General features: G+C 39.2%; 1 protein-coding gene across 1 annotated transcript in view; it reads left to right on the top strand.

Annotated features, from left to right (window-relative positions):
• Nucleotides 1–893, top strand: part of LOC120030533 (GRB2-associated-binding protein 1-like) — a 63,193-nt gene extending 62,300 nt beyond the window's left edge. Inside the window, exon 13 of the mRNA XM_038975940.1 lies at nt 656–893. Within this exon, the coding sequence (XP_038831868.1) occupies nt 656–838 (183 nt within the window). The 3' untranslated portion in view covers nt 839–893. The remainder of the gene's footprint in view (nt 1–655) is intronic.
• Nucleotides 894–15,101: the final 14,208 nt, after the last annotated feature.

The following is a 15,101-nucleotide window of genomic DNA, read 5'->3' as shown; positions in this document are numbered from 1 at the left end:
GAGGCTATAAAAGTAGCGAGGCTACATACCGACACCGGTTAGTCAGGCTGATTGAGGTAGTATGTACATGTAGATATGGTTAAAGTGACTGTGCATATATAATGAACAGAGAGTAGCAGTAGCGTAAAAGAGGGGTTGGCGGGTGGTGGGTGGGGCAGGTTCGTTCATTTACCAGGTTAGTTCATTTACCAGGTTAGTTTATTTACCAGGTTAGTTCATTTACCAGGTTAGTTTATTTACCAGGTTAGTTTATTTACCAGGTTAGTTCAGTTACCAGGTTCGTTCATTTACCAGGTTAGTTTATTTACCAGGTTAATTAATTTACCAGGTTAGTTCATTTACCAGGTTCGTTCATTTACCAGGTTAGTTTATTTACCAGGTTAGTTCATTTACCAGGTTAGTTCATTTACCAGGTTAGTTCATTTACCAGGTTAGTTCATTTACCAGGTTAGTTAATTTACCAGGTTAGTTCATTTACCAGGTTAGTTCATTAGGAATATGGTTCTGACATTTCCATGATAAAGCTCTGTATATCTGTTTGAAAATAAGAATACAAAAAAAAAAAACTTGTTTCAGAATAAAAGTCCCACTTTTGTGTTTCAAACTAAAAGTCTCTGTTTTAGAATAAAGGTCCATCCTGTCTTTTTGTTTTCAGAAAAAGAGTGTGTTGGGTGGCTCGATGGGTTCGAGCGAAGGTGAGCGTGCACGTGAGCGTGAAGGTGAGCGTGCACGTGAGCGTGTGGACTATGTGGTCGTTGATCCTGAGAGAACCAGAGCTCTGAAAAGTACCAGGGAGGCGTGGCACGACGGGAGACAGTCTACTGAGAAGGACAAATAACACACGCACACACACTGAACAGATACACACACTGAACAGACACACACACACACACTGAACAGATACACACACACACACACACTGAACAGACACACTGGACACACACACTGAACAGACACACTGGACACACACCAACTGAACAGACACACACACTGAACAGACACACACACACACACACTGAACAGATACACACACACACTGAACAGACACACACTGGACACACACCAACTGAACAGACACACACCAACTGAACAGACACACACACACACACACACACACTGAACAGACACACACACACACACACACACACACTGAACACACACACACACACACACACACACTGAACACACACACACACACACACACACACACACCTCTCCAAGCGGACCCGGCTCCATGAGGGGGTAAAAGGGGACTCAGACCCCTCAGTGTTAGTTTCATGTCCTTTATATAAAAATAGTCCGAAAGTTCAAATGATTGAGTGACAGGTTGGCACAAAATCTGTAATCTGTAATCTGTCATCTGTAATCTGTAATCTGCTTCAGTCTGTCATTCAGATATAATGTCCATACAGTCCTCCTCTGGGACTCACTCTACAAGTTCTTAAAGAAACCAACAAAAACCTTGAATAGAGTACCGGAAGTTCCCCTTCCGACATCGAATGTACGCGTTCCTACAACATGGCAGTAAGACTCGAGGCTACAGGGCTGCTGAAGGAGGTGATAGACCCCTGGCTTTTTAACTTTATGGTGCGCAGAATCCTCCGTCTTCTCCATCCTCCAAACAAATGACTCCAGGCAAAAGCAACAGATCTTTACACTGGAGTCAGTGGTCCTCAATGTGTTAGAGTGTGGTGGTCCTCAGTGAGTTGGAGTGTGGTGGTCCTCAATGTGTTGGAGTGTGGTGGTCCTCAGTGAGTTGGAGTGTGGTGGTCCTCAGTGAGTTGGAGTGTGGTGGTCCTCAATGTGTTGGAGTGTGGTGGTCCTCAATGTGTTGGAGTGTGGTGGTCCTCAGTGAGTTGGAGTGTGGTGGTCCTCAGTGTGTTGGAGTGTGGTGGTCCTCAATATGTTGGAGTGTGGTGGTCCTCAATGTGTTGGAGTGTGGTGGTCCTCAATGTGTTGGAGTGTGGTGGTCCTCAGTGAGTTGGAGTGTGGTGGTCCTCAGTGAGTTGGAGTGTGGTGGTCCTCAATGAGTTGGAGTGTGGTGGTCCTCAATGTGTTGGAGTGTGGTGGTCCTCAATGTGTTGGAGTGTGGTGGTCCTCAATGTGTTGGAGTGTGGTGGTCCTCAATGTGTTGGAGTGTGGTGGTCCTCAATGTGTTGGAGTGTGGTGGTCCTCAATGAGTTGGAGTGTGGTGGTCCTCAATGTGTTTGAGTGGTGGTCCTCAGTGAGTTGGAGTGTGGTGGTCCTCAATGTGTTGGAGTGTGGTGGTCCTCAGTGTGTTGGAGTGTGGTGGTCCTCATTGTGTTGGAGTGCGTCGAGAAGCTGAGGTGTGACAGCAAGTCCGAAGCCATTTGGCAAGTGCCGCACCACCAGTTCCCAGCGAACAAGAACATTATGTAAGTACAAATCTCCAGCAATACGTGGTGGACAATACAGTAGACCAGCAGGACAGAGAAGAAGAGATTGAGTGTAAACAAAGACTGAGCAGGACAGAGAAGAAGAGATTGAGTGTAAAAAAAGACTGAGCAGGACAGAGAAGAAGAGATTGAGTGTAAAAAAAGACTGAGCAGGACAGAGAAGAAGAGATTGAGTGTAAAAAAAGACTGAGCAGGACAGAGAAGAAGAGATTGAGTGTAAAAAAAAGACTGAGCAGGACAGAGAAGAAGAGATTGAGTGTAAAAAAAGACTGAGCAGGACAGAGAAGAAGAGATTGAGTGTAAAAAAAGACTGAGCAGGACAGAGAAGAAGAGATTGAGTGTAAAAAAAGACTGAGCAGGACAGAGAAGAGATTGAGTGTAAAAAAAGATTGAGCAGGACAGAGAAGAAGAGATTGAGTGTAAAAAAAAGACTGAGCAGGACAGAGAAGAAGAGATTGAGTGTAAAAAAAGACTGAGCAGGACAGAGAAGAAGAGATTGAGTGTAAACAAAGACTGAGCAGGACAGAGAAGAAGAGATTGAGTGTAAAAAAAGACTGAGCAGGACAGAGAAGAAGAGATTGAGTGTAAAAAAAGACTGAGCAGGACAGAGAAGAAGAGATTGAGTGTAAAAAAAGACTGAGCAGGACAGAGAAGAAGAGATTGAGTGTAAAAAAAAGACTGAGCAGGACAGAGAAGAAGAGATTGAGTGTAAAAAAAAGACTGAGCAGGACAGAGAAGAAGAGATTGAGTGTAAAAAAAGACTGAGCAGGACAGAGAAGAGATTGAGTGTAAAAAAAGATTGAGCAGGACAGAGAAGAAGAGATTGAGTGTAAAAAAAGACTGAGCAGGACAGAGAAGAAGAGATTGAGTGTAAAAAAAAGACTGAGCAGGACAGAGAAGAAGAGATTGAGTGTAAAAAAAGACTGAGCAGGACAGAGAAGAAGAGATTGAGTGTAAAAAAAGACTGAGCAGGACAGAGAAGAAGAGATTGAGTGTAAAAAAAGACTGAGCAGGACAGAGAAGAAGAGATTGAGTGTAAAAAAAGACTGAGCAGGACAGAGAAGAAGAGATTGAGTGTAAAAAAAGACTGAGCAGGACAGAGAAGAAGAGATTGAGTGTAAAAACAGACTGAGCAGGACAGAGAAGAAGAGATTGAGTGTAAAAAAAGACTGAGCAGGACAGAGAAGAAGAGATTGAGTGTAAAAAAAGACTGAGCAGGACAGAGAAGAAGAGATTGAGTGTAAAAACAGACTGTTCTTCAGCACGTTGAATGCTGTTATTGTTGAAATGTCAGAACGATTCAGCGAACGCAACAGTGTGTCCTTGACCCAGAGAGCCATGACTTTCTAGACGTGAGAAAAAAGGTGAAACCACTGCTGGATGCAAGCAAATACAGATTTAGTGGAAGCTGAGTTCAGTGTTTTCCTCTACAGTTTTTTTTTGCAGACTGAAATCGGGCCAATGCGGATGCTTTTGAGGTGTCCATATTTATATATATACATACAAAACTAATTTTCCACTTTGACAAATGTGTTCAGTCAGCACAGAAGAAGAAGCTGGACCCGAGGGAAGGTCAACTAATCCAACTGGCATTTTGAGGGGGATCTTACAAGAATATTTCTGGTGGAGAATGAAATGATCGATTTACTCAGGAAGTTCCACAGAGCATCAAGGAAGCTGCAACTCTTCTAAAAAATGTAGCTGGTTTGTTTTTTATCAAAATCTTGGTGGTTTAAAACCAGTGGCGCCATTACAGCAAAAACCTTGTCACATGGGATGACGCTGGAGAGACGAAGCAGGTACGGGGAGTCAAACATTTAATATAGAACGGACATGGAACGAGGCAGGAACAGCGTCGGCAAACGATTAACAAAAACAATCAATGCAGCAGCAGGGGAGGAAACAAACAGGTGATGAGTGAGTCCAGGTGAGTCCAATATCGTTGATGCGCCTGACGAGGGAAAGCAGGTGTGCTTAATGGATGATAGGAGTGCGTGACGCAAGGCAGCCTGGCGCCCTCGAGCGCCGGGGGGGGGGGGGGGGGGGGGGGAGCGGGAGCAGACGTGACAAACCTAGGATATGGAATGACAAAATGACTTCCTTAGCCAGCCTATGTTTTCAATGGCTTTAGTGTGTATGTTTATGGTGATGACAGAGCGCAGCGGAGATTTCGAGCCAAACTGTCACTTCAAGCATTTCAACTTTTATATTTATTGTGGTTTAGCGTGATATAAGCAGAATTCAATATAATTCCAACCCAAATGATCCTTCGTGGGTATAGCTACTACATACAGGATGTTACATACAGGATGTTACATACAGGGAAAATCCAATGTTACTACTACGGTTACAAACATGATGTGGTGTTACATACTACTACAGTTACATACATGTTACATACTACTACAGTTACATACAGGATGTTACATACTACTACAGTTACATACATGATGTGATGTTACATACTACTACAGTTACATACATGTTACATACTACTACAGTTACATACATGATGTTACATACTACTACAGTTACATACATGTTACATACTACTACAGTTACATACAGGATGTTACATACTACTACAGTTACATACATGTTACATACTACTACAGTTACATAGATGATGTGATGTTACATACTACTACAGTTACATACATGTTACATACTACTACAGTTACATACATGATGTTACATACCACTACAGTTACATAGATGTTACATACTACTACAGTTACATACATGTTACATAATACTACAGTTACATACAGGATGTTACATACTACTACAGTTACATACATGTTACATACTACTACAGTTACATGCATGTTACATACTACTACAGTTACATACAGGATGTTACATACTACTACAGTTACATACATGTTACATACTACTACAGTTACATAGATGTGATGTTACATACTACTACAGTTACATACATGTTACATACTACTACAGTTACATGCATGTTACATACCACTACATTTACATAGATGTTACATACCACTACAGTTACATAGATGTTACATACCACTACAGTTACATAGATGTTACATACCACTACAGTTACATAGATGTTACATACATGATGTTACATACCACTACAGTTACATATATGTTACATACCACTACAGTTACATACATGATGTGATGTTACATACTACTACGTTTACATACAGGATGTTACATACTACTACAGTTACATACATGTTACATACTACTACAGTTACATAGATGATGTGATGTTACATACTACTACAGTTACATAGATGTTACATACTACTACAGTTACATACATGATGTGATGTTACATACTACTACGTTTACATACAGGATGTTACATACTACTACAGTTACATACATGTTACATACTACTACAGTTACATACATGATGTGATGTTACATACTACTACGTTTACATACAGGATGTTACATACTACTACCGTTACATACATGTTACATACCACTACAGTTACATAGATGATGTGATGTTACATACTACTACAGTTACATAGATGTTACATACTACTACAGTTACATACATGATGTTACATACCACTACAGTTACATAGATGTTACATACCACTACAGTTACATAGATGTTACATACCACTACAGTTACATAGATGTTACATACCACTACAGTTACATAGATGTTACATACCACTACAGTTACATAGATGTTACATACATGATGTTACATACCACTACAGTTACATACATGTTACATACTACTACAGTTACATAGATGTTACATACCACTACAGTTACATAGATGTTACACACAGGATGTTACATACTACTACAGTTACATACATGATGTGATGTTACATACCACTACATTTACATAGATGTTACATACCACTACAGTTACATAGATGTTACATACCACTACAGTTACATAGATGTTACATACCACTACAGTTACATAGATGTTACATACCACTACAGTTACATAGATGTTACATACATGATGTTACATACCACTACAGTTACATATATGTTACATACCACTACAGTTACATACATGATGTGATGTTACATACTACTACGTTTACATACAGGATGTTACATACTACTACCGTTACATACATGTTACATACCACTACAGTTACATAGATGATGTGATGTTACATACTACTACAGTTACATAGATGTTACATACCACTACAGTTACATAGATGTTACATACCACTACAGTTACATAGATGTTACATACCACTACAGTTACATAGATGTTACATACCACTACAGTTACATAGATGTTACACACAGGATGTTACATACTACTACAGTTACATACATGATGTGATGTTACATACCACTACGTTTACATACAGGATGTTACATACTACTACAGTTACATACATGTTACATACTACTACAGTTACATAGATGTTACATACTACTACAGTTACATACATGATGTTACATACCACTACAGTTACATAGATGTTACATACCACTACAGTTACATAGATGTTACATACCACTACAGTTACATAGATGTTACACACAGGATGTTACATACTACTACAGTTACATACATGATGTGATGTTACATACCACTACGTTTACATACAGGATGTTACATACTACTACAGTTACATACATGATGTTACATACCACTACATTTACATAGATGTTACATACCACTACAGTTACATAGATGTTACATACCACTACAGTTACATAGATGTTACATACCACTACAGTTACATAGATGTTACATACATGATGTTACATACCACTACAGTTACATATATGTTACATACCACTACAGTTACATACATGATGTGATGTTACATACTACTACGTTTACATACAGGATGTTACATACTACTACCGTTACATACATGTTACATACCACTACAGTTACATAGATGATGTGATGTTACATACTACTACAGTTACATAGATGTTACATACTACTACAGTTACATACATGATGTGATGTTACATACTACTACGTTTACATACAGGATGTTACATACTACTACAGTTACATACATGATGTTACATACTACTACAGTTACATACATGTTACATACTACTACAGTTACATAGATGATGTGATGTTACATACTACTACAGTTACATACATGTTACATACCACTACAGTTACATAGATGTTACATACCACTACGTTTACATACATGATGTGATGTTACATACTACTACAGTTACATACATGATGTGATGTTACATACTGCTACAGTTACATAGATGTTACATACCACTACAGTTACATAGATGTTACACACAGGATGTTACATACTACTACAGTTACATACATGATGTGATGTTACATACCACTACGTTTACATACAGGATGTTACATACTACTACAGTTACATACATGATGTTACATACTACTACAGTTACATAGATGTTACATACCACTACGTTTACATACATGATGTGATGTTACATACTACTACAGTTACATACATGATGTGATGTTACATACTGCTACAGTTACATACATGATGTGATGTTACATACTGCTACAGTTACATACATGATGTGATGTTACATACTGCTACAGTTACATACATGATGTGATGTTACATACTGCTACAGTTACATACAGGATGTGATGTTACATACTGCTACAGTTACATACATGTTACATACTGCTACAGTTACATACAGGGTGTGATGTTACATACTGCTACAGTTACATACAGGATGTGATGTTACATACTGCTACAGTTACATACATGTTACATACTGCTACAGTTACATACAGGGTGTGATGTTACATACTACTACAGTTACATACATGATGTGATGTTACATACTACTACAGTTACATACATGATGTGATGTTACATACTGCTACAGTTACATACAGGATGTGATGTTACATACTGCTACAGTTACATACATGTTACATACTGCTACAGTTACATACAGGGTGTGATGTTACATACTGCTACAGTTACATACAGGATGCGATGTTACATACTACTACAGTTACATACAGGATGTGATGTTACATGCTACTACAGTTACATACATGATGTGATGTTACATACTGCTACAGTTACATACATGATGTGATGTTACATACCACTACAGTTACATACATGTTACATACTGCTACAGTTACATACATGTTACATACTACTACAGTTACATACATGATGTGATGTTACATACCACTACAGTTACATACATGTTACATACTACTACAGTTACATACATGTTACATACTGCTACAGTTACATACATGATGTGATGTTACATACTACTACAGTTACATACATGTTGTGATGTTACATACTGCTACAGTTACATACAGGATGTGATGTTACATACTGCTACAGTTACATACATGTTACATACTACTACAGTTACATACAGGATGTGATGTTACATACTACTACAGTTACATACAGGATGTGATGTTACATACCACTACAGTTACATACATGTTACATACTACTACAGTTACATACAGGATGTGATGTTACATACCACTACAGTTACATACATGTTACATACTACTACAGTTACATACAGGATGTGATGTTACATACTGCTACAGTTACATACATGTTACATACTACTACAGTTACATACATGTTACATACTACTACAGTTACATACAGGATGTGATGTTACATACTACTACAGTTACATACAGGATGTGATGTTACATACTACTACAGTTACATACAGGATGTGATGTTACATACTACTACAGTTACATACAGGATGTGATGTTACATACCACTACAGTTACATACATGTTACATACTACTACAGTTACATACAGGATGTGATGTTACATACTACTACAGTTACATACATGTTACATACTACTACAGTTACATACATGATGTTACATACTGCTACAGTTACATACATGTTACATACTACTACAGTTACATACAGGATGTGATGTTACATACTACTACAGTTACATACAGGATGTGATGTTACATACTACTACAGTTACATACATGATGTTACATACTGCTACAGTTACATACATGTTACATACTACTACAGTTACATACAGGATGTGATGTTACATACTGCTACAGTTACATACATGTTACATACTACTACAGTTACATACATGTTACATACTACTACAGTTACATACAGGATGTGATGTTACATACTACTACAGTTACATACAGGATGTGATGTTACATACTACTACAGTTACATACAGGATGTGATGTTACATACTACTACAGTTACATACAGGATGTGATGTTACATACCACTACAGTTACATACATGTTACATACTACTACAGTTACATACAGGATGTGATGTTACATACTACTACAGTTACATACATGTTACATACTACTACAGTTACATACATGATGTTACATACTGCTACAGTTACATACATGTTACATACTACTACAGTTACATACAGGATGTGATGTTACATACTACTACAGTTACATACAGGATGTGATGTTACATACTGCTACAGTTACATACATGATGTGATGTTACATACTACTACAGTTACATACATGTTGTGATGTTACATACTACTACAGTTACATACATGATGTGATGTTACATACTGCTACAGTTACATACAGGATGTGATGTTACATACTGCTACAGTTACATACATGATGTGATGTTACATGTAGGAAACCAAAGTTGTCAATGAATTAAAAAAAGATTTGTATTGTTCATCTGGTGTCTCTCTGTTTAATGGCCAAGAAGGATATTAGCAGATTACTGCACTGAGTGTATAAAACATTAACTTGTACGCAACTATGTGACCGGGCATGGTGGGTGTGGAACCAGAGACAGCAGTGGGGTCAAACTGTAGAACCCAGTTCCCTACATCTGAATATAAAAATGTAATTTTCCAAACAGAACTACACTACATTTTATCTCTGGGACCCTCAGGATGACAAATCAGAGCCAGATTACTGAATGTAAAGGTACATTATTTACCTTCAGAGGTGAATGTATCAAACCAGTTGCCATGGTAAACATCATTTTACTGTGTTGTGCACTATCCTCAAACAATAGCATGGTATTGTTTCACTGTGATAGCTACGGTAAATTGGACACTGCAGTTAGATTACCGATAATTTAATCTTTCTGCCCTTATGATACATGTCTATGTCCCGGAAAGTTGGTGGTTGTTTACAACGTCATTCTAGTCACATTGTCGCATATTGAGCAACAACTGTCCCGGTTTAGGGACACCGATCCTATAGAGGTTATTAATGTATTTCTGTAGGGAAGCTAATGATCCATCATGTATGACATTCCTGGGAGTGTGTAAACTTACATTTTTTATTACCATGTCATTTTTGTATGTTCTCTATAGTTATGTACTTGAAAATGTATAAATTGACCAATTCGGCACATTTGGGAAAATTCCTGGCAAACTTGATACAAAATTGTGTAGTGATGTAATTCTTCACTGGATCAGTCTGAAGCCGTGCACACACACACTGCTGCCATCTTGTGGACAACGTCTAAATTACACCTAGAATCCTACATCACTGTCTGGTCTTTCTCTTGCATTTCAAAGACGACGCCAAAAAATAAATAATTGAAAACGCATGTTTTTTTTGTTTGTATTATCTTTTACCAAATCTAATGTGTTATATTCTCCTACATTAATTTCCCATTTCCACAAACTTCAAAGTGTTTCCTTTCAAATGGTACCAAGAATATGCATATCCTTGCTTCAGGTCCTGAGCTACAGGCAGTTATATTTGGGTATGTCATTTTAGGCTGAAATTGAAAAAAAAGGGTCCGATCCTTATTAACCTGTCTCCTCCCCCTCGGTCTCGTTTTGATTTAGCTGGAGGAAGTTGTGAGCCATTCAAGTATTTAAATCACTAATACAGTCTGAAAAGTTTTCAGTGGCGCTAAAATCCTCTGGTGACAGAAATCACATGTGGTGTTCCACAAGGTTCAATTTTGGGTCCGGTGCTGTTCAGGTTATATACAGTACCAGTCAAAAGTTTGGACACACCTACTCATTCAAGGGTTTTTCTTTATTTTTTACTATTTTCTACATTGTAGAATAATAGTGAAGACATCAAAACTATGAAATAACACATCCTGTAGTAACCCAAAAAAGTGTTAAACAAATCAAAATATATTTTATATTTGAGATTCTTCAAAGTAGCCTTGATGACAGCTTTGCACACTCTTGGCATTCTCTCAACCAGCTTCATGAGGTAGTCACCTGGAATGCATTTCAATTAACAGGTGTGCCTTGTTAAAAGTGAATTTGTGGAATTGCTTTCCTGCTTAATGCGTTTGAGCCAATCAGTTGTGTTGTGACAAGGTACGGGTGGTATACAGAAGATAGCCTTATTTGGTAAAAGACCAAGTCCATATTATGGCAAGAACAGCTCAAATAAGCAAAGAGAAATGACAGTCCATTGTTACTTTAAGACATGAAGGTCAGTCAATCTGGAAAATTTCAAGATCTTGCTGTAAAGAAACCACTACTAAAGGACACCAATAAGAAGAAGAGACTTGATTGGGCCAAGAAACACGAGCAATGGACATTAGACCGGTGGAAATCTGTCCTTTGGTCTGATGAGTCCAATTTGAGATTTTTGGTTCCAACCACCGTGTCTTTGTGAGATGCAGAATAGGTGAACGGATGATCTTCGCATGTGTGGTTCCCACCGGATGGATGGAGGAGGAGGTGTGATGGTGCTTTGCTGGTGACACTGTCAGTGATTTATTTAGAATTTAAGGCACACTTAAGCATTCTGCAGCGATACGCCATTCAATCTGGTTTGCGCTTAGTGGAACTATAATTTGTTTTTCAGCAGGACAATGACCCAACACATCTCCAGGCTGTGTAAGGGATATTTGATCAAGAAGTAGAGTGATGGAGTGCTGCATCAGATGACCTGGCCTCCACAATCACCCGACCTCAACCCATTTGAGATGGTTTGGGATGAGTTGGACCACAGAGTGAAGGAAAAGCAGCCAACAAGTGCTCAGCATATGTGGGAACTCTTTCAAGACTGTTGGAAAAGCATTCCAGGTGAAGCTGGTTGAGAGAATGTCAAGAGTGTGCAGAGCTGTCATCAAGGCAAAGGGTGGCTACTTTAAATAATCTCAAATATAAAATATATTTTGATTTGTTTAACACGTTTCTTGTACTAAATGTTTCCATATGTGTTATTTCATAGTTTTAATGTGTTCACTATTAATCTACAACATAGAAAATAGTAAAAATTAAGAAAAAGCCTTGAATGAGTAGGTGTGTCCAAACGTTTGACTGGTACTGTATATGCATACATACAGAGTACATATGAGACTTTTATATACTATATACAGAGTACGCATGAGATCTTTATATACTATATACAGAGTACGCATGAGATCTTTATATACTATATACAGAGTACATATGAGACTTTTATATACTATATACAGAGTACGCATGAGATCTTTATATACTATATACAGAGTACGCATGAGATCTTTATATACTATATACAGAGTACGCATGAGATCTTTATATACTATATACAGAGTACATATGAGACTTTTATATACTATATACAGAGTACGCATGAGATCTTTATATACTATATACAGAGTACGCATGAGATCTTTATATACTATATACAGAGTACGCATGAGATCTTTATATACTATATACAGAGTACGCATGAGATCTTTATATACATACATACAGAGTACGCATGAGATCTTTATATACTATATACAGAGTACGCATGAGATCTTTATATACTATATACAGAGTACGCATGAGATCTTTATATACTATATACAGAGTACGCATGAGATCTTTATATACCCATGAATCACTCTCTTTCTCAATTCCTCTTTTCCAAACACACTCCTCACATTCCATTCTCATTTCAGACAGCCTTTCCACCCCTCTCTCTTTTTAAACCCTTTCCTTGCAGTCCTCCCTCTCTCTTTCTAAACCCTTTCCTTGCAGTCCTCCCTCTCTCTTTCTAAACCCTTTCCTTGCAGTCCTCCCTCTTTCTAAACCCTTTCCTTGCAGTCCTCCCTCTCTCTAAACCCTTTCCTTGCAGTCCTCCCTCTTTCTAAACCCTTTCCTTGCAGTCCTCCCTCTCTCTTTCTAAACCCTTTCCTTGCAGTCCTCCCTCTCTCTTTCTAAACCCTTTCCTTGCAGTCCTCCCTCTCTCTTTCTAAACCCTTTCCTTGCAGTCCTCCCTCTCTCTTTCTAAACCCTTTCCTTGCAGTCCTCCCTCTCTCTAAACCCTTTCCTTGCAGTCCTCCCTCTCTCTTTTTAAACCCTTTCCTTGCAGTCCTCCCTCTTTCTAAACCCTTTCCTTGCAGTCCTCCCTCTCTCTTTTTAAACCCTTTCCTTGCAGTCCTCCCTCTCTCTAAACCCTTTCCTTGCAGTCCTCCCTCTTTCTAAACCCTTTCCTTGCAGTCCTCTCTCTTTCTAAACCCTTTCCTTGCAGTCCTCCCTCTCTCTTTTTAAACCCTTTCCTTGCAGTCCTCCCTCTCTCTAAACCCTTTCCTTGCAGTCCCCCCTCTCTCTTTCTAAACCCTTTCCTTGCAGTCCTCCCTCTCTCTCTCTAAACCCTTTCCTTGCAGTCCTCCCTCTCTCTAAACCCTTTCCTTGCAGTCCTCCCTCTCTCTAAACCCTTTCCTTGCAGTCCTCCCTCTCTCTTTTTAAACCCTTTCCTTGCAGTCCTCCCTCTCTCTAAACCCTTTCCTTGCAGTCCTCCCTCTCTCTTTCTAAACCCTTTCCTTGCAGTCCTCCCTCTCTCTAAACCCTTTCCTTGCAGTCCTCCCTCTCTCTTTCTAAACCCTTTCCTTGCAGTCCTCCCTCTTTCTAAACCCTTTCCTTGCAGTCCTCCCTCTCTCTTTCTAAACCCTTTCCTTGCAGTCCTCCCTCTCTCTCTCTAAACCCTTTCCTTGCAGTCCTCCCTCTCTCTTTCTAAACCCTTTCCTTGCAGTCCTCCCTCTCTCTAAACCCTTTCCTTGCAGTCCTCCCTCTCTCTTTCTAAACCCTTTCCTTGCAGTCCTCCCTCTTTCTAAACCCTTTCCTTGCAGTCCTCCCTCTCTCTTTCTAAACCCTTTCCTTGCAGTCCTCCCTCTCTCTTTTTAAACCCTTTCCTTGCAGTCCTCCCTCTTTCTAAACCCTTTCCTTGCAGTCCTCCCTCTCTCTAAACCTTTTCCTTGCAGTCCTCCCTCTTTCTAAACCCTTTCCTTGCAGTCCTCCCTCTTTCTAAACCCTTTCCTTGCAGTCCTCCCTCTCTCTTTCTAAACCCTTTCCTTGCAGTCCTCCCTCTCTCTAAACCCTTTCCTTGCAGTCCTCCCTCTTTCTAAACCCTTTCCTTGCAGTCCTCCCTCTTTCTAAACCCTTTCCTTGCAGTCCTCCCTCTCTCTAAACCCTTTCCTTGCAGTCCTCCCTCTTTCTAAACCCTTTCCTTGCAGTCCTCCCTCTCTCTAAACCCTTTCCTTGCAGTCCTCCCTCTTTCTAAACCCTTTCCTTGCAGTCCTCCCTCTTTCTAAACCCTTTCCTTGCAGTCCTCCCTCTCTCTTTCTAAACCCTTTCCTTGCAGTCCTCCCTCTTTCTAAACCCTTTCCTTGCAGTCCTCCCTCTCTCTTTCTAAACCCTTTCCTTGCAGTCCTCCCTCTCTCTCTCTAAACCCTTTCCTTGCAGTCCTCCCTCTCTCTAAACCCTTTCCT

This window comes from Salvelinus namaycush, chromosome 36 (genome assembly GCF_016432855.1).
Source record: "Salvelinus namaycush isolate Seneca chromosome 36, SaNama_1.0, whole genome shotgun sequence".
NCBI classification, from domain to species: Eukaryota; Metazoa; Chordata; class Actinopteri; order Salmoniformes; family Salmonidae; genus Salvelinus; species Salvelinus namaycush.
This window is presented reverse-complemented; position numbering and strand designations above follow the sequence as displayed.